The sequence below is a fragment of the Hypanus sabinus genome, chromosome 23, assembly GCF_030144855.1.
Source record: "Hypanus sabinus isolate sHypSab1 chromosome 23, sHypSab1.hap1, whole genome shotgun sequence".
NCBI lineage: Eukaryota > Metazoa > Chordata > Chondrichthyes > Myliobatiformes > Dasyatidae > Hypanus > Hypanus sabinus.
The window spans coordinates 65,386,259-65,413,778 of record NC_082728.1 but is presented as its reverse complement, the minus strand read 5'-3'; the positions used below and the strand labels follow the sequence as shown (position 1 = coordinate 65,413,778).

At 42.7% G+C, this 27,520-nt stretch overlaps 1 protein-coding gene across 8 annotated transcripts in view; it reads right to left on the bottom strand.

Annotated features, from left to right (window-relative positions):
- Positions 1-25,077, bottom strand: part of ush1ga (Usher syndrome 1Ga (autosomal recessive)) — a 64,733-nt gene extending 39,656 nt beyond the window's left edge. Inside the window, exons 1-4 of one of the 8 annotated variants that reach the window (XM_059949016.1) lie at positions 21,515-21,651; positions 18,095-18,764; positions 8,930-8,982; positions 2,336-2,742 (exon numbers count right to left, since the gene is read on the bottom strand). Coding sequence is in view for 1 of the 8 variants with exons in the window: in XM_059949015.1 (XP_059804998.1) it covers positions 21,515-21,678 (164 nt within the window). In the remaining 7 variants the exon portion in view is untranslated. The other 7 variants (XM_059949018.1, XM_059949019.1, XM_059949017.1 and 4 more) reach the window with 7 other exon arrangements.
- Between the last annotated feature and the right edge of the window lie 2,443 nt (positions 25,078-27,520).

Sequence of the window (27,520 nt, the reverse complement as noted above, 5' to 3'; positions counted from 1 at the left end):
GATCCCCTCTCAATCTCCTCAATTCCAGTGTGTACAAGTCCAATCTCTCCAATCTCTCTGTGTAAGACAGCCCTGCTATCCCAGGAATCAACCTAGTGAATCTACGCTGCACTTCCTCAATTGCCAGAATGTCCTTCCTTAAACCTGGAGACCAAAACTGTACACAATATTCCAGGTGTGGTCTCACCAGGGCCCTGTACAAATGCAAAAGGACATCCTTGCTCTTGTACTTAATTCCCCTTGTAATCAAGGCCAACATTCCATTTGCCCTCTTCACTGCCTGTTGCACTTGCTCATTCACCTTCATTGACTGATGAACTAGGACTACTAGGTCTCTTTGCATTTCTCCCTTACCTAACTCTACACCGTTCAGACAATTCTCTGCCCTCTTGTTCCTGCTTCCAAAGCGGATAACTTCACATTTATTCACATTGAATGACATCTGCCAAGTATCTGCCCACTCACCCAGCCTATCCAAGTCTCCCTGTATTCTCCTAACGTCCTCTTCGCATGTCACACTGCCACCCAGTTTAGTATCGTCAGCAAACTTACTGATATAGTTTTCAATGCCCTCATCTAAATCGTTGACATAAATTGTAAAGAGCTGTGGTCCCAATACAGAGCCCTGTGGTACCCCACTAGTCACCTCCAGCCAGTCCGAGAAACACCCATTCACTGCTACCCTTTGCTTTCTATCTGCCAACCAGTTTTCTATCCATGTTGAAACCCTGCCCCAAATGCCATGAGCTCTGATTTTACTCACCAATCTCCTATGTGGCACCTTATCGAATGCCTTCTGAAAATCTAGGTACACAACATCCACTGGCTTACCCTCGTCTAACATCCTTGTTACACCCTCAAAAAACTCCAACAGATTAGTCAAGCATGATTTGCCCTTGGTAAATCCATGCTGGCTCGGCCTAATCCTATTACTGCCATCAAGATATGCCACTATTTCGTCCTTAATAATGGACTCAAGCATCTTCCCCACGACTGACGTTAGGCTAACAGGGCGATAGTTCTCCGTTTTCTCCTTCCCTCCCTTCTTGAAAAGTGGGATAACATTAGCCACTCTCCAATCTTCAGGAACTGATCCTGAATCTAAGGAACATTGGAAAATGATTACCAATGCATCCGCAATTTCCTGAGCCACCTCCTTTAGAACCCTCGGATGCAGACCATCTGGACCCGGGGATTTATTAGCCTTCAGTCCTACCAGTCTACTCATCACAGTTTCTTTCCTAATGTCAATCTGTCTCAATTCCTCTGATATCTTATGACCCTGGCCCATCCATACATCTGGGAGATTGCTTGTGTCCTCCCTGGTGAAGACAGATCTAAAGTACGCATTAAATTCTGTTGCCATTTCCCTGTTTCCCATAACAATTTCTCCCAATTCAGTCTTCAAGGGGCCAACATTGTTCTTAACTATCTTCTTTCTCGTCACATAGCTAAAGAAGCTTTTGCTATCCCCTTTTATATTCCTGGCTAGACTGAGCTCATACCTGATTTTTTCTCTCCGTAATGCTTTTTTAGTTAAGATCTGCTGTTCCTTAAAACTTTCTCAATCATCTGTATTCCCACCCATCTTAGCCCTGTCATACTTCTTTTTCTTTAATGCTATACAATCTCTGACTTCCTTTGTCAACCACTGTGGCCCCTTTCCCCTCTTTGAATCCTTCCTTCTCATTGGAATGAACTGCTTTTGCATCTTTTGTATTATCCCCAAGAATATCTGCCACTGCTGATCCACTGTCTTTCCTGCCAGGGCATCCGCCTGGCAGACTCCCGATCTGCCCCACAAAATCTCCCATCTGCCCCCCTGACTATAGAATCCCCTAAAACTATTGCTCTCTTCTCTTCCCTCCTCCCCTTTTAGTTGAGTGTTCAACCTCTGTGCCAGAGGCAGGACCACTACAACTCATTCCTGGTAGGCCATCCCCATCAACAGTATCCAGTACGGTATACTTATTGTTAATGGGAATGGTCGCAGGGGTGCTCTGCTCTCTCTGCCTGCTCCCCCTGCCTCTCTGGACCGTCACCCATCTGTCTACTTCTTGGATTTTTGGTGTGACTACCTCCTGATAACTCCTATCTATCTCTGCCTCTGCCTCCCGAATGATCCGTAGTTCATCCAGCTCCCGCTCCAACTCCCTAACTCGGGCTGATAGGAGCTGCAGCTGGACGCACCTTTTGCAGGTGTGGTCATCAGGGACAACTGTGTTGACCCTGACCTCCCACATACTGCATATGGAGCACACCACTGCTCTGACTGTCTCCCCCATACCTGAACTGGATTGATAGAATAAGTCTAAAAAGCACCGAGCGACCTTACCTTCTTCCCCTCAGCGAGCAATCACACAGGCTTACCGAAGTCCCCTTACGCCGAAGCCCACTTAGCCAAAGCCCAGGACTCTGCTTCCACGGACTCCACTGCCCGCTCGACGCTGCCTGCTCTGAAAAGAAGTCCTGCCTTTTAAAGTGCGCGCTCAAATCCGAGGGAAGATCACCCTCATGTTCCCCTTAAACTGTTGCTATGTAGCCTCCTCCCTGATGGGAGAGGAACAAATAGTGTATGAGCAGGGTGGGTGAGATCCTTTATGATGTTACTGGTCTTTGTCCTTCATGGCGGGTAGGCTGGTGGCAGAGATATACTGGGCAGTTTTGACTAACTGTTGTAGAGCCTTCCTGTTTCTGTATCATGCAGTGATGCAGCATATTAGGATGTTCTTTACTGCATATCTGTAAAAGGACATGAGTATAAATATTCATAGTTCATCTCTCCTCAGAAAGTAGAGGCATTGGTGAGTTTTCCTGATTATCCAGAATATTTTATAGAGTTATAGAATCAGAAAACTACAGCACAGAAACAGACCCTTTGGCCCTACTAGCCCATGCCAAACCACTTAAACTGCCTAATGCCTTCATTCCCCCACCATCCATGTACCTATCCAAACTTCTTTTAAGCGTTGAAATCAAACTTGCATGCATCACTTGCACTGGCAGTTCATTTCACACTCAAATCTGAGGGAAGATCACCCTCATGTTCCCCTTAAACTTTTCACCTCTCACCCTCAACCCATGACTCCTAGTTGTAGTCCCACCCAACCTCAGCAGCAAAAGTGTACTTGCATTTATTCTATCTACACCCCTTAGGATTTTGAATACCTGTATCAAATCTCCTCACAGTTTCTTATGTTCCAAGGAAAAAGACCTAATGTATTCAATCTTTGCTTTGGGAGGTTGGTCATGACTAAAGTGAACTCCTGCCTCAGCATGGACCTGGACCCCTCCCCTCACTGTATTTTGCCTATCGCTACAATAGGTCAACAGCAGATGCAATCTCTTTTTTTTTTACTAATTTTTTATGAGTTTCTACAATAAAACAACAAAAAAACCATTAACAAAATGGAGATTTATAGTGCAAAACAAATGTGTCTAATATATAATTCAGAACAATAAGGAAAAAGCACCCAAAATAAAATCATATAAAGTTAGTGTCCTCCCCACCCTCCAACTACAAAACTCCAGGCCAACCATTTCAATGTGTAAAAGAAAAATCAATCGGAGCGTTCAACCCCACAGAGCTGTAAATATATATAAAAGAAGAAAATATAATGCCTACTACCAAAACTATAATGTAATTCACATAAAAAAAACTAAAACATACAGAAAAAAAACTGGAAGTAAATCTAAAGAGTTATGGAAGTATTCAAGAAAAGGTCCCCTCACCTTATGAAACTTTATGTCTGAATTGAGAAGTGAATAATGAATCTTTTCAAGGTCTAAACAGGACATAATATCACTAAGCCATTGAGCATGAGTGGATGGGGCAACATCTCTCCACCTAAGAACAACTAACTGTCTAGCCAAAAGAGAGGCAAAGATAATGTTCAACGTTTAGTCGGACTCAAATACCTGTCTATTTCACCCAAGGTGCTAAAAAGAGCAACAGAGGGTTAGGTTCTAAGTGGCAATTAAGAATATGGGATAAAGTTAAAAAACTTCTCTCCAGAATTTCTCTAGACTAGGACAAGTCCAGTACATATGAATAAGAGAAGCCTCGTCTCCTTTACACTTGTCACAAATGGGGCTAATGTCAGGATAAAACTGCAATAAGTTAGTTTTAGACGTATGAGCCCTATGTACAACCTTAAACTGCAAAAGGCAGTCGCGAGCACATAAAGAATTGAATCCCAAACTGCATCAGATAAAGAAATATTTAAATCATGCTCCCAGGCAGTTCTAATTTTATCGAAGGGGGCACGCCTCAAGATGACTAACTTATCACGAATAGTAGATATTAAACCTTTACCCAATGGATTAATACAAAGAAACAGGTCCACGTTTTTCACGTGCATCTCAGGAAAGTTTGATATTAAAGGGTTAATGAAATGTCTGATTTGAAGATATCTAAGGAAATAAGTATTAGGTAGGTTAAACTTTACAGACAGTTGTTGAAAAGTTACAAAATGATTATCTATGAAAAGATCTTCAAAGCGCCTAATGCCCTTTCTGTACCAATCATAGAAGGTAGGAAAAGATGATTATGTAAAACGGGACAGGAGAGAGAAACTGAAGGCCATTATATTTTCTGAACTGAGCCCATATTCTCAGAGTACATCTAATAAGAGGATTAACAATTAGTTTAGGCATGTGACAAGGAAGTGTGGATCTAGAAGTGCAGAAATGGAGAGATCCTTACTAGAGTTCAACTCCATTGCCACCCATTTTGGGCAGTCAGGCTGATTATGAAAGAAGGACCAAAGAGTAAGACAATGAATATCGGTTGCCTAATAATATAAATGAAAATTAGGCAAGGCCATAACCACCTTTTCAGATTTTTGAAGGTGAGCTTTATTAAATCTGGAACATTTGCCCTTCCATAGATAGTATGAAATAATAGAATCTAATGAATCAAAAAAGGCTTTAGAAATAAAAATTGGTAAAGATTGAAATAAGTATAAAAATTTAGGAAGGATATACATTTTAATAACATTAATTCAACCTACCAAAGACATGGGCAAGGTTGACCACTGTGTCAAACTCTGTTTTGTAGAATTTAAAAGATTAGCAAAATTTTCTCGAAAAGATTCTTTAAGTTCCTTGTTATTGTAATACCAAGGTAAGTGAATTGATTATTAACTACTTTAAAAGGGAGGTTTTGAAATACTAAAGCTTGTGCTTCTCTAGTGGTCGGGAAGAGTTCGCTCTTGTGTAAATTAAGTTTGTAACCGGAAAGCTGACTAAATTTATTAAGAAGTAAAAACATTGGGGGTAAGGAAGTAGTCGGATTTGATATAAAAAGTAAAAGATCATCGGCATAAAGAGAAACTTTATGCTCAACACCTCCCCTCCAAATCCCCATCAATTTAGCACAGCTACGAAATGCAATCGCCAGTGGCTCTATGGCCAAATCAAAAAGTAAGGGACTTAAAGGGGATCCTTGTCAGGTGCCACATTTAAGGCCAAAAGACTGGGATTGCTGAGAGTTGGTCAAAACAGAAGCAGTGGGACATGAATATAGCAATTTAATCCATGTAATAAAACTGTGTCCAAAATCAAATTTTTCTAAAACGGCAAAAAGATAATTCCATTCCGCAGGATCGAACGTTTCCTCTGCATCAAAAGAAATTACACATTCAGGAGTCCCAACTGAGGATGAATATAAGATATTAAATAAGCACCATATATTTAAAAAGGGAAGGCATATTTTAAATAAAACCAGTTTGATCTTCAGAAATAATACAAGGTACAATGTTCTCAAATCTACAAGCCAAAACTTTAGCCAAAATTTTAACATCGACATTTAACAAAGAAATCGGCCTATATGAAGAACACTCAGTTGGATCTTTACCTTTTTTGGCTAAATGAATGCTACTTGCCTTGTTAAATGATGCTGGAAATTTATCATGTTTAAACAAATCAGACAGAACTAAGAATAATTGAGACGAAAGCAATGAGGAAAATGATTTATAAAATTCTGCAGAAAACCCATCAGGTTCAGGAGATTTACCTGACTGCAGTGCAGAAATGGCAGAGGATATTTCCTCTAGTGATAATGGCTCATTGAGTTTTGCTTTAAGACTGGAAGAAAGCGAAGGAACATTTAAACTGTTTAACAATGCTCAAAGATACTATCATTTAAAGATTCAGAGGTATAAAATCAAGAATAATAATTATTAAATGTGTCATTAATTTCAGAATGATTCTAAGTAAAGTTCCCATTTGGATTTTTGTAATTTGTTTACAAATTTACAAAGCTTTAGAGCTTCTTAGTTGGTTGACTAAAAACTTGCTGGATTTATCACGATGAATATAAAATCGGTTCTTACTTTCAAGAAGTTGATGTTCAACTGGTTGAGTGGAAATAAGGTCAAACTTAGTTTGAAGTTCTACTTGCTTCTTGTACAGTTCGGGATTTTTGGTCTGGGCATACAGTAGGTCTGTTGCTTTAATCTAACTGATCAAATCTAATTGCTCTAAATAGGTCTTTCTTTTCAGATTTGCAGTATATGAAATTATTTTGCCTCTCAAATATGCTTTCATGGCATCCCAGACAACCTGGGATGAGATTTCAGATGACATGTTAGTGTTTAAAAAAAAGTTATCTGGTCCTTCATAAATTTTACAAAATCATTATCTGACAGCAAGGTCAGGTTAAAACACTAATGTTTATTCATTTGAGGGAAACCAGGAAAATTTATAGACAGGGTAACTGGGGCATGATCCAAAATCAATATACTCTGATAATTACAAGAGCGAACAGATTAAATCAGCTGGTTATCCATTAAAAATAAATTCTAGTAGAAGTATGATGGACATGTGAAAAAAAGGAATAATCTCTCTCAACAGAATGGAAAAACGCCACACATCAGATATACCATAAACAGAAAAAGAGTGAATAGATAAAGCAGATTTACTAGGTAGTCTAGGAACAGAGGACAATCGATCCAAAACTGGATGTAATTGACAATTAAAATCACCACCCACTATAAGAGAATATAAACTCAAGTCAGGCAATAAAGAGAAAAAACGATCAAAAAAGTCCACATCATCCGAATTGGGAGCATACAGGTTAGCCAAGATTATCCTAGTATTATACGATTTCCCAGAGACAATAATAAAATGACCATTTGTATCGGATAACAACAGACACAAAATGCTGGTGGAACACAGCAGGCCAGGCAGCATCTATATCAGGTCTTGGCCCGAACCGTCAACAGCACTTCTCCCTATAGATGCTGCCTGGCCTGCTGTGTTCCATCAGCATTTTGTGTATGGTGTTGTTTGAATTTCCAGCATCTGCAGATTTCCTCATATTTGTATCAGATACTTTGTTGTGAAGGGAACATTTTGATTAAAAAGGATTGAGGATCCACCCCCCCCCTCCCTGGCTTTAGCCGGGAAGACAAAATGGAAATGCTGTCCTGCCCACCTTGACATAAGATGAGAGTTATCAAAACTATGAATGTGTTTCTTGCAAAAAAGCAATGTCAGCTTTGAGCTGCTTAAAATGTGAAAACACCTTCCTTCTTTTAACAGGATGGTTCAATCCCTTAACAATCCAGCTTATAAGATTCAATGAGCTAAGCATTGTCATTTAAAAAAAAACATAAAGGGTAGTAGGCATAAACAAGACCAAACATTCAAATAACAGCTCTGGGGCAGAAGTATAAGACAAGAGAATCAGGACAAAAAAAAATGTCCTGAGTAACACCCCAAAAACCAACTTCCAGTTTCTTAACATCATCGTAAGCTCCATTTAACTAACAATTCAAAAACCAGAGAACTTACGCACTATGAATAAAAATTATACATAAAGGGAAACAGTTCCATCAAAAAGTATTAAACCTAACAAAGTAATAATCCAGAGTAGCCTACCTGCCAGAAACAATGAAAAAATTCAGCGATTTAAAAAGAAAACAGAAAAAAGAGAGAATAAGAAAGTACTTATCAGCCATTTAAAATAATCAGACCAAGTCTGAAGGAGTCGAAATGTCAGGGAGACTTTCGATAAATTTCTGAGCTTCTGTAACCAAGTTGAGCCATTTTTTGTCTCCAGTACTAAGAGTTATTCGGAGATGGGCTGGATAACGCAGAGGGGGCCTGAATCCACGATTGTAAAACTCTTTCACAACTTCTTTATTCTTGGCGTGCAGCCTCAGAACTTGAGGAGCATAATCCTCAATAATACGGATAGAAAGACCCTTGTAATCCAATTTTCCTCTCCGACATGCTTCCATGATCAAAAGGTTTTTCACCTGATGTCGATGAAAACAGAGAATAGCTGGATGTGGCCTAGAGCCCAACTCAGGCTTGGCGAGGAATGTATGGTGAACCATCTAACTCGGGTGGGGTCAGAATATCCTTCCCAAAATCTCACAGAGTAAATAAGAAAAAACTTCAACAGGAGATCCACTTTCGATTGCCTCTGGCAGACTGAGGATTTGTAGATTATGATGTCTGCTCCAACCTTTAAGATCAGTTATTTTGGATGTTAACTTGGTGTTATGCTGTCTCAAATTGGAACAAACGGCTTCCAGCTGTTGAACACGATATTTTAAATCTTCGGTAGCTGACTTGAGAGAGACGTTCTGCATGATCCTCCAGTTTGGAATTAATTTGATCCAATTCTGAACTGAAAGAAGACTTATATTCAGACTTAAATTCATATATAATCTCTTGTCGGTGCTGTTCCAAAATGGAAATTTTGTCTCTGAGGAACCAGAGACAGTCGCAGTCACAGAGATTTCTTTTTTCCCAGATTTAGGGAGCTTTGAGGCTATTGTAGGACAGACGTATTTGCAGGCAGGTAGGAGAACAAAAAAATTTACAGTTTGGAGTAGGAAAAAAGGTGATAAGGAGTGCGGAGATAAGAAATTAAATGGAGTGACAGTTTTAAGTGACTAAACTATCGCCATCTTACCAGAAGTCCCAGCAGTTGCAATCTCAATGGCTCTTTACACGACCTTAGACCACCTGGACAATACAAATGCCCATGTCAGGATGCTGTTTATCAACTACAGCTCAGTATTTAACATCATTCCCATAATCCTGATCGATAAATCGCTGAACCTGGGCCTCTGTACCTCCCTCTGCAATGGATTTGCAACTTCCTAACCGGAAGACCATAATCTTCTCCTCTCTGACAATCAACACTGGCATATCTCAGGGGTGTGGGGTATGTGCTAGCACACTGCTCTGGTCTGTGTGGCTAGGCATAGCTCAAATACCATTAATAAATTTGCTGATGATACAACCACTGTTGGTAGAATCTCAGATGGAGATGAGAGGGCGTACAGCAGTGAGATATACCAACTAGTGCAGTGGTATCACAGGAACAACCTAGCACTCAACATCAGTAAGACGAAAGAGCTGATTTTGGACTTTAGGAAGGGTAAGATGAAGGAACACATACTAATCCTCATAGAGGATCCGAAGTGGAGGGAGTGAGCAGTTTCAAGTTCCTGGGTGTCAAGATCTCTGGGGACCTAACCTGGTCCCAACATATCGATGCAGCTATAAAGAAGGCAAGACAGCGACTATACTTCATTAGCAGTTTGAAGAGATTTGGTATGTCAACGAATACACTCAAAAACTTCTATAGATGTAATGTGGAGAGCATCCTGACAGGCTGCATCACTGTCTGGTATGGGGGGGGGGGGAGGGGGTGGTCCACTGCATAGGATTAAAAGAAGCTGCATGGAGTCAGCTCCATCTGGGGTACTAGCCTACAAAGTACCCAGGACATCTTCAAGGAGCGGTATCTCAGAAAGGCAGTGTCCATTATTAAGGACCCCTAGCACCCAGGGCATGCCCTTTTCTCACTGTTACCATCAGGTAGGAGGTACAGAAGCCTGAAGGCACACACTCAGCAATTCAGGAACAGCTTCTTCCCCTCTGCCATCCGATTCCTAAATGGATGTTGAACCCGTGAACACTGCCTCACTTTAATATATTATTTCTATTTTTGCACAATTTTAATCTGTTCCATATACATATACTGTAATTGATTTACTTATTCTTTTCTAGATTATGTATTGCATTGAACTGCTGCTGCTAATTTAACAAATTTCACATCACATGCCGGTGATAATAAACCTGATTCTGATTCTTTCCATATAACTCAGGTCCTCCAGACTCAGCAACATCCCTATAAATTTTCTTTGTACTCTTTCAACCCTATTTCCATCTTTCTTGTAGGTATTTGACTAAAACTGCACACAATACTCCAAATTAGGCCTCACCAACATTTTATACAACTTCAACATCCCATTTCTGGTACTCAGTACTTTGATTTATGAAGACCAGTGTGCCAAAAGATTTCTTTACAACCCTATCAACCTGTGATGCCACTTTTAATGAATTATGGCTCTGTATTCCTAGATCCCCTTGTTTTACTGTACTCCTCAGTGCCTTATCATTCACTGTGTTGGTTCTACCAAAGTGCAACATATCACATCCGCTATTTTTCAGCCCATTTTTCTAGCTGGTCAAGATCCCACTGAAAGCCATGATAGTCCTCTTCGCTGTCTACTACACCCCTAATCACAGTGTTATCCACAAATTTGTTGATCCAGTAAACCACAACAATCAAGATTGTTGAGACAGATGACAAACATGATTGATGGCAGAAATTCCCACTTGCTTCAAAAAGGCAACAATTATACTAGTGCCTAAAAACAGTAATGTGGGTTGCCTTAATGACTATCGCCCAGTAGCACTCACATCGACAGTGATGAAATGCTTTGAGGGGTTGGAACTCCTGCCTCAGCAAGGACCTGGACCCATTGCAATTTGCCTATTGCCACAATAGGTCAACTGCAGATGCAATCTCAATGGCTCTCCACACGGCTTTAGACCACCTGGACAACACAAGCACCTCTGTCAGGATGCTGTTCATCAACTACAGCTCAGCACTTAACACCATTGTTCCCACAATCCTGATTGATAAATTATAGAACCTGGGCCTCTGTATCTCCCTCTGCAAATGGATCCTCAACTTCCTAACCGGAAGACCACAGTCTGTGTGGATTGGTGATAACATATCCTCCTCGCTGACGATGAACACTGGTGCACCTCAGGGGTGAGTGCTTAGCCCACTACTCTACTCTCTATATACACACGACTGTGTGGCTAGGCATAGCACAAATACCATTTATAAATTTGCTGACAATACAACCGTTGTTTGTAAAATCTCAGGTGGTGATGAGAGGGCGTACAGAAGTGAGATATGTCAACTAGTGGAATGGTGCCGCAGCAACTACCTGTAAGATGAAAGAGCTGATTGTGGACTTCAGGAAGGGTAAGATGAAGGAACACATACCAATCGTCATAGAGGGATCAGAAGTGGAGAGAGTGAGCAGCTTCAAATTCCTGGGTGTCAAGATCACGGAGGATCTAAACTGGTCCCAACATATTGATGTAGTTATAAAGAAGGCAAGACAACAGCTATACTTTATTAGGAGTTTGAAGAGATTTGGCATGTCAACAAATACATTCAAAAACTTCCACAGTTGTACCATGGAGAGCATTCTGACAGGCTGCATCACTGTCTGGTATGCAGGGGTTACTGCACAGGACAAAAGTACCCAGGACATCTTTAGGGAGCGGTGTCTCAGACAGGCAGCGTCATTATTAAGGACCTCCAGCACCCAGGACATGCCCTTTTCTCACTGTTACCATCAGGTATGAGGTACAGAAGCCTGAAGGCACACACTCAGTGATTCAGGAACAGCTTCTTCCTCTCTGCCATCCAATTCCTAAATGGACATTGAAGCTTTGGACATTACTTCACTTTTTAATATACAGTATTTCTGTTTTTGTACATTTTTAAAATATATTCTATTTACATAAATGATTTACTTGTTTATTTATTATTATGATGTTTTATTTATTTTCCTCATGTTTTATTTATTTTCTTTCTGCTAGATTATGTATTGCATTGAACTGCTGCTAAGTTAACAAATTTCACATCACATGCCAGTGATAATAAATCTGATTCTGATTCTGAACAACAACAGACCCAGCACTGATCCCTGTGTTGCTCTACTGGTCACAGGCCTCCAGTCAGAGGAGCAACTATCTACTACTACTCTCTGACTTCTCCCACAAAGCCAATGTCTAATCCAATTTACTAATTCATCTTGAAAGCCAAACAAATGAACCTTCTTGACCAACCTCCCATGCTAGACCTTGTCAAATAACTTGTGAACATCCATGAAGACAACATCTACTGCCTTGCCTTCATCAACTTTTGGGACAACTTACTCGAAAAATTCCGTAAGATTGTTTAGACATGACCTACCACACACCAAGTCATGCTGACTATCCTTAAATCAGTCATGTCTATCCAAATACTCAACCCCAGTCCCATAACTTCCCCACCTTCCAGTGTTCCCACTACTGACGTCAGGCTGCTCACTACCCTATAACTACCTGGCCTATATTTAGACTCTTTCTTAAACAGTGGAACAACATTGGCTATCCTCAAATCCCTGGTACCTTAGCTATCATTAAGGATTATTTAAATATATCTGCTAGGGCCCCTGCAATTTCTGCACTTGTCTCTCACAGCATCTGACGGAACACCTTGTTAGGCACTGGGGATTTATCCACCCCGATTTGCCTCAAGACAGCAAACACATCCTCCTCTGTAATCTGTATCAAGTCCTTGAAGTCGATGTTGTTGTGCCTTACTTCTATATATTCTATAGATGTTTTCTGAGTAAATACAGATGCAAAAGATCTCCCACCTCCTTTGACACCACACATGGATTACTATTCTGATCTTCTAGAGGACCTTACAATCCTTTTGGGCTTAACATATTTGTAGAAGCCCTTAGGATTCTCCTTTACCTTGTCTGCTAGAGCAACCTCATGCCTTCTTTTAGCCTTCCTGATTTCTTTCTTAAGTGTTCTCTTGTGTTTCTTGTACTCCATAAGCGACTCATTTGTACCTACCTGCCTATATGCATCTCCATTTTTTTCTTAATCAGGGCTTCAATATCTCTTAATATATCTCTTGAAAACCATGGTTCCGTATACCTGTTATCTTTATATTTTATTCTGACAGGCACATACAAGCTTTGTACTCTCAAAATTTCACTTCTGAAGGCCTCCCACCTACAAAATACACCTTTGCCAGAAAACAGCCTATCCCAAACCACACTTGCCAAGTCCTTTCTGATACCATCAAAATTGGCCTTCTCCAATTAAAAGTCTCAACCTGCAGATCAGACCTATCACTTTGCATATTTACTTTGAATCTAGTGACAATGTGATCACCAGATGCAAAGTGTTCTCCTACACAAATTTCTGTCACCTGCCCTGTCTCAATCCCTAATAGCAGATCAAGTATTGCACAAGTCTCATGTTGTACTTGGTTGTACTGATTAAGAAAATGTTACTGAACACATTTGACAAACTATTCTATCTAGTCCTTTTACAATATGGAAAGGGAAAATTACCTACTATAACAATCTTGCGTTTCTTGCAAGAATCTGTGATATCTCTACAAATTTGCTCTTCTAACACTTTGGACTGTTGGGTGATCTGTAATATAGCCTCATTAATGTGGTCATACCTTTCTTATTACTCAAGTTCCACCTGTAATGCCTCACTTGACAAGTTCTCCAGTGTCTGCCTTGGCCGAGTACTGCCGTGACATTTTCCCAGACTTGTAACACCACCTCTCCTCCTTTAATCCTTCCTGTTCTGTGCATCTAAAACAATGGAACCCCAGAATATTGAGCTGCCAGTCCTGCCCCTCTTGCTACCAAGTCTTAATAATGGCTACATTATCATAATTTCAGGTGTTGATCCATGTCCTAAGCTCATCTGCCTTTCCTAGAACACTTCTTGCATTGAAATATATGCAGCTTAGGATTTTAGTCACACCATGCTTAACCTTTTGATTCATGGCTTTGACTGAGGTTCCCATTCCCTTGCAAATCTAGCTTACTGCACCCCCCCCACCCCCCCCCCCCACTTTGTGCAGCCCTAGCAAACCTTCCCACTACGATATTAGTCCCCTTCCAGTACAGATGCAAAGTGTTTCTTCTTTACAGGTCCCGCCTTCCCTGGAAGATAGCCCAACGAACCAAACCTCTTATGCCCTCCCTCTTACACAAATTCCTTAGTCACAAATTAAACTGTATAATCTTCCTCTTTCTGGCCTCACTATCATATGGCAAGGTAGTAATCTTGAGATCACAACCCTGAAGGTCCTGCCCTTTAACTTAGTACCCAAGTCCCTCAACTCACTTTCCAGAACTTTATCACTCTTCTTACCTCTGTCATTGGTACCTACATGGACCATGGCCTCTGGCTGTTCATCTTCCCAGTTAAGAATGCTGAGGACTCAATTTGAGATGTCCCAGACCCTGGCACCTGGGAGGCAATGTACCATCTGGGAATCTCATTTTCATCTACAGACCACCCTTTCTGTTCCTTTAACAAATTCTCTGTCACCACATCTAACCTCTTCTGTCCCCTTCCTTTCTGTGTCACAGAGCCAGACTAATTGCCAGATACATGACCACGACGACTTTCCTCTGTTAGATCATCACCCCTCCCAAAAGTAGCCACAGGGGTACTCTGCACTGGCTGTTTAACCCCTTTCTCCTTCCTGACTGTCACCCAGTTTTCTGGCTTCTGAATCCTGGGTGTAACTACCTCTCTCTATGTCCTAATTATCACCCCTCAGCCACCAATGAAAACTGGTGAAGTCCCTAAGGACTGGATATGGGCTAACATTGTCCCAGAATACAGAAAGGGTGACTGCACTGACCCTGGTAACTATAGACCGGTAAGCTTAACATGTATCTTAGGTAAGATAATGGAAACTTTAATAATGAGCTGGAAAATCAGCTGATAAGAACAGGCATGTTAGCAGAAAGTCAGTTTGGGTTCAGAAGGGAGAAATCGTGTTTTACTAATACACTGGAGTTTTATGAAGAGGCAACTAAATATTTGATAATAATAGAGTGGTTGATATCATTTACTTGGACTTTCAGAAGGCTTTTGACAATCAATCAATTAATAATCAAATTACAGGAGGTAGGGATTCAGTGTAAGGTGTGAGAATGGGTGCAGAATTGGCTCAAAACCAGAAAACAATCATTTATGGTGAGAGGATCATTTTCACACCTAGATGATGTTAAAAGTGGAGTTCCACAGGGATCAGTTTTGGGGCTGCTGCTCTTTTTAATTTACATTAATGATTTTGATAAGCACAAAACAAGTAAACTAGTAAAGTTTGTTGATGACACAAAATTAGTGGGATGGGCTGATAACATTCAGGCAGCAGAATTAATATGTTTATCTCTAAAAAATCCAGATGTGGGCAGATAAATGGCAAATGAAATTTAGTGTAAGTATATGTATAATATTACATATAGGAAGTCAAAATATTAGATATAGATATACAATGGGAGGTCTTGTGTTAGAAAGTGCACTGTATGAGAAGTATTTAGGCATTCTGGTAGACTTGTCAATATCAACATCTAGACAATGCACAGAAGTGATTAGGAAGGCTAATAGAATGTTGGGCTGTATAATGTGCTCAGTGGAGTTCAAGTCTAGAGACATTTTCCTTGAGCTGTATAATGCACTTGTGAGGCCACACCTTGAGTACTGTGTACAATTTCGGTCTCCATATTTTGTAAGGGACGTGAAGGCACTGGATAAAGTTTAGAGAAGAGCAATGAGATTCATTCCAGGTCTGCAGGGTTATGAGCTATGAAGAAAGACTGAAAGAATTAAATCTTCTTGTAGAATGAGTGGAGCCACAATACAAGTGTTTTAAATCATTAAAGGTACAAGTGGATGCCAACTGTTAGTTCAAAGTTAATCCATCATAAAGGACACAGGGCCAGAGGTGGAGACTGATTAACGGGATCCTTCAGCCTAGCATCAGGAAGCATTTCTTTACACAGCAACGTGTGGACACATGGAACAAACTACCTTGTTGTGAAGTAACTTAGAGACTTATAAATCTAAGCTTGATAGTTATTTCAACACACTATGTGAATAGGAATTTGGCAAGCTTTGTTAGGCCGAATGGCCTGTTCTTGTTAAAAACTTTCTAAAGTTATAATGTTGCCAAATGATTTGGAGTTCAACCATTTCTGGCTCCAACTCCTTATTGTGGAGTGTTAGAAGGTGCAGCTAGATGCACTTCTCACAGGTGTAGACATCAGCGACACTGGAGGTCTCCTGGTCTTCCCACAACAGCAGCATTCCATATAATACCTGGCATCTCTACTGTTCCTACCTGAGGAATTATAAAGGAGGAGAACAATAAATTGTTGGGGGGGCGGTGGAACTCTGGCTACAGTTTTTTTGCCTTTTCTCACTCAAGCCTCTCCTTGTTGAAGCCTCAAAAACCCCACTCTTAAGTAACCACTCCAAAGATAACTGCTGAGACCACGAGAGGTTGTGTGAGATGTGTACTCCCAGGAGTATGAAACTACTTGCAGTTTCAACTGCTCTGCTGCCAATGTAAAGAGGGGTGTGAATGGTGTGAATTCCCCTTAAGTCAATAACCATCTCCTTGGTCTTGTTGACAATGACAGGTTATTTGCCTATTATCCATAAGACAAAGGAGCAGAAGTTGGCCATTCAGCCCATCGAGTCTGCTCCGCCATTTTATCATGAGCTGATCCATGCTCCCATTTAATCCCACTCCCCTGCCTTCTCACCATAAACTTTGAAGCCCTGGCTACTCAGATACCTATCAATCTCTGCTTTAAATACACCCGGTGACTTGACCTCTACTGCCACCCGTGGCAACAAATTCCACGGATTCACCACCCTCTGGCTAAAAAAAAAATTCTTCGCATCTCTGGTCTGAATGGGCACCCTTCAATCCTTAAGTCATGCCTTCTCATACTAGACTCCCCCACCATGGGAAACAACTTTGCCACATCCACTTTGTCCATGCCTTTCAACCTTCGAAATGTTTCTATGAGGTCCCCCCTCATTCTAATAAACTCCAAGGCATACAGTCCAAGAGCAGTCAAACTCATATGTTAACTCTCTCATTCCCAGAATCATTCTAGTGAATCTTCTCTGAACCCTCTCCAGCATCAGCACATCCTTTCTTAAATAAGGATCCCAGAACTGCACACAGTACTCCAAGTGAGGTCTTACCAGTGCCTTATAGAGCCTCAACATCACATCCCTGCTCTTATATTCTATTCCTCTAGAAATGAATAGCAACATTGCATTCGCCTTCTTCACCACCGACTCAGCCTGGAGGTTAACCCTTAGGGTATCCTGCACGAGGACTCCCAAATCCCGTTGCATCTCAGAACTTTGAATTCTCTTCCTATTTAAATAATAGCCTGCCAGTTTATTTCTTCTACCAAAGTGCATGACCATACACTTTCCAACATTGTATTTCATTTGCAATTAACGTGTCATCAGCAAACTTGACAGTGTGATTACTTGGGTATTTGGCTGTGTAGTCATGTGTGAGGACAGTGTACAGCAATGGGCTCAGCACAGTACTGGAGGGCACAATTTTACAATGTTGAGGAGGGAGAAGCAGTTGTTCATCTTGACTATCTGAGGTCTGTTGGTTAAGAAGTCCAAAACCCAGTTGCACAGTGGGGTGTTTAGAGGGGAGTAGGAGTGTGATCACCAAAATCTATGGGACAATAGTGTTGAATGCTAAACTGAAATCCAGAAACAGTATTCTGATATCAGTATCTTTGTTTTCTAGGTGTGAAAGTGCCAGGTGCATTACTGATGCCAGAGCTGTTCTGTCAGTAAGCATATTGGTGAATGTCCAGAGTGGCAGGAATGGAGATTTTGATATGTACCATTACCAGCCATTCAAAGCACTTCATGGTGATTAGCATCAGTGCCACCAGTGTCAATTCATTTTGAAGGTATAGAATCCTTTGGTACAGGAATGGTGGTGACTGATTTGAAGCATGTGGGGTGAGTAGCCTGGATGAGTGGAGTGTTGAAGATGTCAATGAGTTAGTCGATTATTTGGCCTGGGATGTCATCTGGCCTGGCAACCTTATAGGGGTTGACTGTCTGCAGAATCCTTATGCTATCATCGGCAATAGTTGTTCACCTTTCATGGCTGGCATTATACTGCATGCCTCGAAGCATGCAGGGAGGTACTGTAGACGCTGTTATTCTCTGTGTAATGCCCTTGCTGTCCAGCCACATACACCAGGGATCGTTATTGGACAGATGTTCCTGAATTTGTTGTACATAGCTGGTCTTTACCCTCAAGGTCCCGGAGGACTGGTGAGTGGCTATTGTTATACCTCTATTTAAGATGAGAACAAGGGAAAATCCTGGGAACTATAGACCAACGAGTCTCACGCCAGTTGTAGGGAAATTGCTGGAGCAGGTTCTTAGGGATAGGACATATAAGCATCTGGAAACCCATGGCCAAATTAGGGAGAGCCAGCATGGCTTTGTGCATGGCAGGATGTGCCTTACCCAACTTGATTGAGTTTTTTTTAAACAAGGTGACAAGAGAGATTGATGAGGGTAGGGCAGTTGATGTTGTCTGCGTGGATCATTTGACAAAGTCCTTCATGGGAAGCTAGTCCAGAAAATAAAGATGCACGGGGTCCACAGTGAATTGGCAGTTTGTCTTCTATGTGCAAGCCAGTTTCTAAATCCAGAGAGTAGTGGTTGAAGAGACTTATTCAAGCTGGAGGTCTGAAATTAATGGAGTTCCATGGGGATCTGTGCTGGGACCTCTGCTGTTTGCGATGTATATAAATAACCTGGATGAAAAAGATGGAGGGGGTTAGTAAATTTATGGATGATACAAAGATTAGTGGAGCTGTGGATAGCGTAGAAGAGTAGCAAAGAATACAGCATGGTATAGACCAGTTGCAGGTACAGACTGAGAAGTGTCATGCAAGATCCTTAACAATGCTGCTGAGTAGAGAGATCTTGAGTTCACAGACTGATAAGGTGGTTAAGACGACTTATGGAATGCTTGCTTTAATTAGTTGAGACATTAAGTTCAAAAGTCATGAGGTTATGTTTCAACTTTATAAAACTGTGGATAGGTCGTATCTGGAGTATTACATACATTTCTGATCACCCCAGAAAAGGAAGGATGTTGTGGCTTTGGAGAGGGTACAGAAGAGGTTTTCCAGGATGCTACCTGGTTTAGAGGGTGTGTACTATCACGAGAGGCTGGATAAAAGATTATTTCCTCTGGAGCATTGAAGGTTAAGGGAGATCTGCTAGAGGTTTACAAGATTATGAAAGGCATAGAGTGGACGGGGAGTACCTGTTTCCCAGGGTTGAAATATCCAATACTAAAGCATATGCATTGAAGGTTTGATGGGGATGTGAGAGGCAAGTGGTTTTAAAAAAAAAATCAGAGTCATGAATACCTGGAAAGTGCTGCCTGGTATGCTGGTAGAGGCTAACACATTAGGGGCTTTTGAGAGATGTTTGGATAGGCACATCAATGTCAGGAAGATGAAGGGATTGGGGCATTGTGTAGGTAGGAGGGATTCATGTTGGGGTGTTTCCAGTTTGCTTTTTAACTGGTTTGGCACACATTGAGGTCTAAAGGCCTGTCACTGTGTTGTCCTGTTCTGTGATAAATAAGAGGATATTTTTCCAGGCTGCTTCAAGAGCTGTTCTGTCTCCAGACAAAGGCAGCATCCTGAGATTTTAGTCGGATGCACACCTCTGCATTCTGCCAGGGCTTCTGGTTGGTCTGTGAGATGACCATTCTTGAGGTAGCACCAGAGCTTACACACTTAACAGATGTAGCAGGTGATACATGAGGCAAATTCCTCCCGGTCTATATCACCTCCATTTGTGGCACCCTCCTTGAACATCTGCCAGTTAGTCAGTTCAAAGTAGTCCTGAAGCATAAAGACTGCCTCTTTAATAGATACAGTGATGGTCCTCTTGACTGGTTTCTCCACTTTCAGCAGCAGTTGGTATGCTGAGATTAACATTATGGAGATATGGTCAAAGAGGTCAAGATGAAGGTATGGCTTTGTAAGTACAGTACCATGTCTATTTGTATAAACATGGTCCTGTCTGTTTATTCCTGTACTGGCCTGGGTGACCTGTTAGTGGAATTGAGTAAAATGTCCTGTCCGTTAACATGATTGAATTCTCCTGCAATTATGAAGGTGACCATCACATGTTAACTTTGTGGAGAGCTAATGATACTGCAATGCTGTCCCAGTGTGTCCTAGCTGATCGCACAGGTGGGGTGGGGGGGGGGGGGGTGGAAAGAGAAAACAGATAGTGATGACAAACACAACAGTAAACTCCCGGAGCCGGTATTGTGGCCGCCAATTAATTCTAAGATGTACAATTGCCCTAGTACAGAAACTGCTAACTACACAGGAGTTGCCAACCAACTTTTGTTAATATACACACAGATTCCACCTCCTTTGGTTTTTCCCGATGGGGAGCTTCTATCCACGTAAAACAGACTCATTCCGTCGAACTGAAAAACCGAGTTGGGTTTGTTTAGCCAAATTTCGACGAAAACCAGAATGCAGTAGAGTCTCATCTCTTTGTATGCGTTCGTTCTATTTCGTTCCATTTTACTTTCTAGCAAACGAACAATGGTCAGGAAAAGTTACGGTACCCCCAAAGGTCGGGTTAGCTCTCAGCCTAACCAATGCTCCGACTCTCTTGCCGTGTTTTTGCGCTGCTTACATCTCGGCTTCCTCGGCTGAGCGCCTAGGCAAGCTTGCTGTTGCCTGCTCTGGAATCCATAGAATCCCTGGTCCGTTGATCTCTACTACTAACTTTGCTACGGCAGATTAAATATTATTTTGGCTAAGTGTTCAGTGGTGTGTATGTGGATCTTTGGTTAACTGAAATCCCCGACTAGAAACTTTGAAACATTATCTCATTATTTTAAACTAGGACCGTTTTTTGGGAGCCGGAGAAGTGGCTGTGTATTGCTGCGCCGCCATTTTATTTACGACGATTAAAAGACATTTAGACAGGCATACGGATGCGAAAAGTTTAAAGACCAAACACAGGTGAATGAGACTAGTTAAGTTAAACAACTTGATCAGCTGAGTAAACGTTACAATATCATTTTATACATGACCTGAATACAACATTGAAGTTATAAGGGAAATTGTTAGGCAGTGCCTCCGCCCTGAGAACTGGTGCCCACTTTGGGAACGTCAGATTCACCAGGTGTCGCCATGACAAGAGGCTACAGAGCTGGTCCGGGGGGGCTGGGGGGCAGGGATAGGCATGGAGCCGGGAAGGGGAGGGGAGGGGAAGGGCGTGACCGGAGCAGAGGGACCTCTGTTTGAGGCTCCACTCATCCAAGCCGAACAAAGTAACAAAAGGCATCAGTGTCAAAAGTAAATATTTTACCAGCAACACGGGAAGAACTGACGGAGTCGTGGGGTGATGGTGGTAGGGATTAACCTGTTCTTTGTTAGTACTCCCACGATGATTTTACAACTCCTTCCCACCACCCACAAAACCCAACACAAACCCAGTCTCGCTCTCTACCCCCTACCCTCTGCCGACGATCACCCGTAGCGCCGCCAGATTTCCGTGATACGCCGCCCACAGAGCGGGGGTCATCCCATCCTCATCAGCCGCATTCAGCTGTCGGCGGGTCGCCTCCCGCAGCGCATCCAGCCGCCCGTCCCGAGCCGCCCCTCGCAGCCCACCGCTCATGGTACGCTGCCGGCCGGCCGGCCTCCGGGCTCTGGTTCGGCGGGGGGTGGGGGAGAGGCGGCGCTCAGTGCGGAGCCCGGCGGGTCCTAGCGCCCTGGAGTCAGCTCTATCCACTGCGGCACCGCCAACTTGCGAGTCAGTCTACCTACCCCATACCGTGGCTTCGGCCTCGGTAACACAGCGGTTAACTGTACCTTATTAACACCATATAGATGAGCTTTCCAAACTGTTCACCGCTTTAAAATATATGACGCATAGACTTACCAGGATTTTCTGCTTTTAGCCCTACTGATCTCTCTCGCAAGTGTTTTCTTTCATTTCTTACACTCGTCAAGCGTTTTATTTGTTATTTGTTGATACCTGCCATGCATCTCCTCCTTAATCCGGGTCTCAGTACCTCTTGAAAACCAAGGTTTCCTAACTCTGTTAGTCTTGCCCCTGTTCTCAATATTTCACTTTTGAAGCCCTCACACTTATCAAGCATATACCGTTCACCGTAACAAACCCATCCGTATCCACACTTACCAGATACCTTCTGATGCTATTAAAATCGGCCTTTCTGCAGTTTTGTCAGTACGTCCAGCTGAAATTTGTCTTTTGTGTGTTCTCCCCTTAACAGTCAGTCTGTGGTTTGGTTTTGCTTGTGCTCTTGTTTGTTTTGGTGTTCCTCTCCCTCTGCCCCTGTATTACTGAGCGCTCTGCCTCTCACCTGTTTTGCTGCCACTTCTGTTTCATTATGCTCCACCTATTATTTGCCTCTCTGTTTATTGCTCAGTGTATTTCAGTCCTGTGTTTTCACCTGTTTGTTGTCAGATTGTGCCAGTGAATTTTCCTCAGCCTTTCCAGCATTTGTACCTGTACTCTGTCTGAATATCAACCCTGCCTATTGTCTGATTCAGGTTTTTGGATTTTTCTGGATGTTTTGATCTCTGCCTGACCTTTGATGCTGAATTTGTTTACACCTCTGGATTTGTTACTCAGTTAGTATCACTGTTTACACAGTACTGGGTCTGCTTTATCCTGACAGTACAATCTGGCCAGAATGGATCCAGCAGACCCTGGTTGTCTGAGAGCTGCCCTGGAACAACAGGGAGTAATGCTGGGAGACTCCAGAGCCAGCTGGACTCTGTGTTCAGAGCAGTAGAATTGCTTTTTGCTAATGTAGCCCCCCCCCCTCCAATCTTGTAGCCCAGTCTCAGTCACTCCAGCTGTCCCAGAGCGCCCATCAACACTCTGCAACTGCACCTTCTGCCCTGCTCTCTGCAACCTCGCATGCTCCTTCTGTCCAAGAGCTCTGTCGGCCTCCTCCAGAAAAGTACTCAGGTGAGCCTGGTATGTGCCGCTCTTTTCCAGTGCACACTCATTTTTGAGTTGCAACCAACATTTCCAACTGATCGAACCAAGGTAGCCTACATCATCGCCCAATTGTCCGGTCGGGCGAGAGAATGGGGAACAGCTGTCTGGGAGGCAGAGGGAGGGGTTCCAGAGGGTCCCTGGGGGCACTGGGTGAGTACCAAGTTCCTCGTCAGTCCACATTGCCATGCTGTTTGCCCGCATCTACAATTCCTGTTCCAGAGCCTGAAGCTATGAAGGTTGACTGTACCCGCCTGATGCCAACTGAAAGACATAGGAGAATCAGCACCTGTTCCTGTCTGTGCTGTGGCCAACCAGGCCACTTCATCTCCACCTGCCCAGTAAAAACCAAGCACTCACCAGTAGGACGAGGAGTACTGGTGAGTGTGACCCCTGTCTGGCCCTCCTCGACACCACTCACTCTCATACCTGCTTCTCTGGAGTGGGGTGTCCAATGGAGAGCAGTCTCCATCTTGGTTGATTCTGGTGTGGAGGGGTGTTTTATCGATTCTGGCTTGGCTGCCAAATGGGGATTACCCAGGTCTGCTCTCTAGTCACCATTAATGGCCAATGCCTTGAACGGTCAGAGATTGGCTAACATCACCCATATCACAGCCCCAGTGAGTCTCAGTTTATCCAGCAACCATCATGAACATTTAACTCTTTGTTATTGACATTCCTCAAGCTCCCATTGTCCTGGGCCATCCCTGGTTAGTTAAACACAACCCCCACATTGACTGACTCAGTCGCAAGGTTATAGGTTGGAGCCCATTCTGTCACTCCCACTGCCTTCGCCATGCTCAGATCCCCCCCGAGGAATTTCTGGACCTTGGTGCCATCCATCATGAATACATGGACCTCAAGGCTGTGTTCAGCAAGTCCCGGGCCACTTCCCTACTGCATCATCATCCATATGATTGCACCATTGACCTCTTGCCTGGCACATCTCCCCCAGGGGGCTGCCTGTATTCCTGTCTGTACCTGAAACAGAAGCCATGAGTAAGTACATTCAAGAGTCTCTGGCTACAGGCATCATCTGGCTGTCTTCCTCGCCTGCTGGTGCCGGTTTTTCCTTTGTTGAAAAGAAGGACAGCACCTTGTGTCTATGCATTGATTACCGGGGACTGAGTGAACTGATAAGAACCGTTACCCTCTTCTGCTAATGACCTCAGCATTTGAATTACTGCAAGAAGCCTCAGTTTTTGCCAAGCTTGATCTCCGTAATGCCTACCATCTTGTCCGCATCCATGAAGGGGATGAGTGGAAGACAGCTTTCAACAACACCTCAGGCCATTACGAGTATCTGGTCATGCCATTCGGTCTCACCAATGCCCGCAACCCTAATGCCATATCCTTTGATGCCCAAACCAATCAGGAAATTAGCAACTTCCACTTCCACTTCCACCACAGTCTGTGGCAGAGCATTTCAGGTTCACTACTCTCTGGCTAAAAAGAATCCTCCTTACCTCTGTTCTGAAAGGTTGTGTCCACTCATTCTGGATAACCCCATCACAGGAAACATCCTCTTCACACCTACCCTATCTCGTCCTTTTGACATTCAGTAGTTTTCACTGAGATCCCCACATATTCTTCTAAATAACAGTGAGTACAGGCCCAAAGTTGTCAAACATTCCTCATGTTAACTCCTTCATTCCCGGAATCATCTTCATGAACCTCGACTGGACTCTCTCCAGTGATACCACATCCTCTCTGAGATACGAGACCCAAAACTGTTGATGATTAGGGTTAGAAAACCCTAATTAGAAACCCTAAATCACCAAGTGCAACCTGACTGGTGTCTTACAAAGCCTCAGCATTATCTCATCACAAACAAGAGAAAATCTGCAGATGCTGGAAATCCGAGCAACACACACAAAATGCTGGAGGAACTCACCAGGCCAGACAGCATTTAGGAAAAGAGTACAGTCAATTTTTTGGGCAGAAACCCTTTGGTAGGACTGGAGAGAAAAGCTGAGGAGTAGATTTAAAAGGTGGAGGGAGGGGAGAGAGAAACATAAGGTGATAGGTGAAACCTGGAGGGGGAAAGATGAAATAAAGAGCTGTGAAGTTGATTGGTGAAATCAATCACCAATTGATTGATGATTCAATCAATCATCAAGGCCATGGAAGAAAGAAAAAGTGGGGGGAGCACCAGAGGGAGGTGTGGGTGGGCAAGGTGATAAGGTGAGAGAAGGAAAATGGGATGGGAAATGATGAAGGGAGTGGAGGGGCATTACTGAAGTTAGAGAAATTGATGTTCATGCTATCAGATTGGAGGCTATCCAAATGGAATATAAGGTGTTGTTCTTCCAGTCTAAGTGTAGCCTCATCTCGACAGTGGAGGAGGCCATGGATGGACATATGGGAAATGAAATTAAAATGGTTGGCCCTTTTTTTTGTTTTAGGTTAGTTTAGCGGGTTTTTTTCTCCTTATTAATAACATTTCCTATCTTTTTTTTTCTCTTTATGATTTGTCAAGAGGAGTTGTGGTTTCTTGTTTACATACTATATACAACAGCTTAACATTGTATTTAATTGACCTTGACAGTATATATTTTTTTGTTGTTTCTACATTTTTTGTATTATGTGTTTGCTAAAACTTCCCTGATTTGTATTTTTTTCTCTGTTGGAAAATTAATAAAAGATTGAAAATGAAAAAAAAATGGTTGGCCATTGGGAGATCTTGCTTTTTCTGGTGTGTCGATGAAGGTGCTCTGCGTAGCGGTCTCACAATCTATGTCAGGTCTCACCAATATACAGGAGGCCACACTGGGAGCAACAGACACAGTATATGACCCAAAGAGACTCACAGGTGAAGTGACTCTTTGGGGTCCTGGGTGGTAGCGATGGAGGAAGGTTTAGCACTTGTTCTGCTTGCAAGGTTAAGTGCCAGGAGGGAGATTGGTGGGGAGGGATGAATGTGCAAGGGAATCGCGTAGGGAGTGATCCCTGTGGAAGGCAGAAAGTGAGGGAGTGAGATGCGCTTGGTGGTGGGATCCCATTGGAGGTGGCAGTAGTTTCAGAGAATTATGTGCAGAGTCTAGTGAGAATGAGGAACTCTATCCCTGGAAAGGTGGCGGGGGATGGGGTGAGGGCAGATGAGCATGAAGTGGAAGAGATGCAGTTGAGGGCAGCGTTGATGGTGGAGGAAGGGAAGTCCCTTTCTTTGAAAAAGGAGGACATCTTCATTCTAGAATGAAAAGCCTCATCCTGAGAGTAGATGTGGCAGAGATGGAGTTTCTACCTCCTACCCAAAATCCACAAACCGGCTTGCCAGGAAGATCCATTGTCTCAGCTTATTCCAGTCCCACTGGGCTCATATCATCGAAGCATAGAAAACCTGCAGCAGAATGCAGGCCCTTCAGCCCACAAAGTTGTGCTGAACACTTCCTTACCTTAGAAATTAACTAGGGTTATCCATGACCCACTATTTTTCTGAATGAACAAGGGGTTTGGAATGCCCTGGACCCTATATCTCCTCCCTCACTACCATTCAGGGCCTAAACAGTCCCTTTAGGTGAGGTGACACTTCAGAATAAATGGGACTCCCCAGTGGCCACCCATTTTAATTCCGCTTCCCAGTCCCATTCCGTTATATCCATCCACTATTTTCCACTATTGTGATGAGGCCACACTTAGGTTGGAGGAACAACACCTTATATTCTGTTTGGGTAGCCTCCAACCTGATGGCATGAACATCAATTTCTCCAATTTCTGGTAATGCCCCCCTTTCATCATTTCCCATCCCCATTTCCCTCTCTCACATATCTTCTTGCCTGCCCAATACCTCCCTCTGCTGCTCCTCCTCCTTTTCTTCCTTCCATGGTCTTCTGTCTCTTTCACCAATTAACTTCCCAGCTCTTTATTTCATCTCTTCTGTCCAGGTTTCACCTGTTACATACCCCGTGGGTATCTTGTGACTGTCTTATGACTATGATGTATTTGAGTATCTGGTGAGCATGACATAATGGTCTTGTGATGGTGGGGTGATGTAATTTCCCACCAGTGTGAGGTCACTTGATGACATGTTTTCAACAGGTATAAAACGGGAAAGCCTGCTGTGATACGGGAGTTTTGTGTTGAGTCGTTGTTCAATTCATCAGTTACTCTGTTATGCTGCGTATTTGTCTCATGACGCAGTTTCGTTTTAAAGTGGTGTTTTACTTTCTACTGTAAGGAACAGAATCGCTGAGCTGGCAGTTTTGCTAATCGCTGCCAGTTATGTTTGATGTATCCTTGATTTAATTTTAAGGTCTAAGTATTGGAGACTTTACTGAAGTACGGGAACCCAAAGGATCAAGCGAAGTTGGTGTCATTTGGTGATTTAATACAGGATCGACCTTATTGGATCTTCATTCAGGAAATAGTGACCTGCATCTGAGATAACCCCTACCTGTAAGAGTAGAAAGGGTTGTGCAGTGTTCATTTGCCAAGAAAAAGGTCAGTTCCTTTAAACCGTTTTCATTTCCTTCGTTGTGAATCCTTTGGA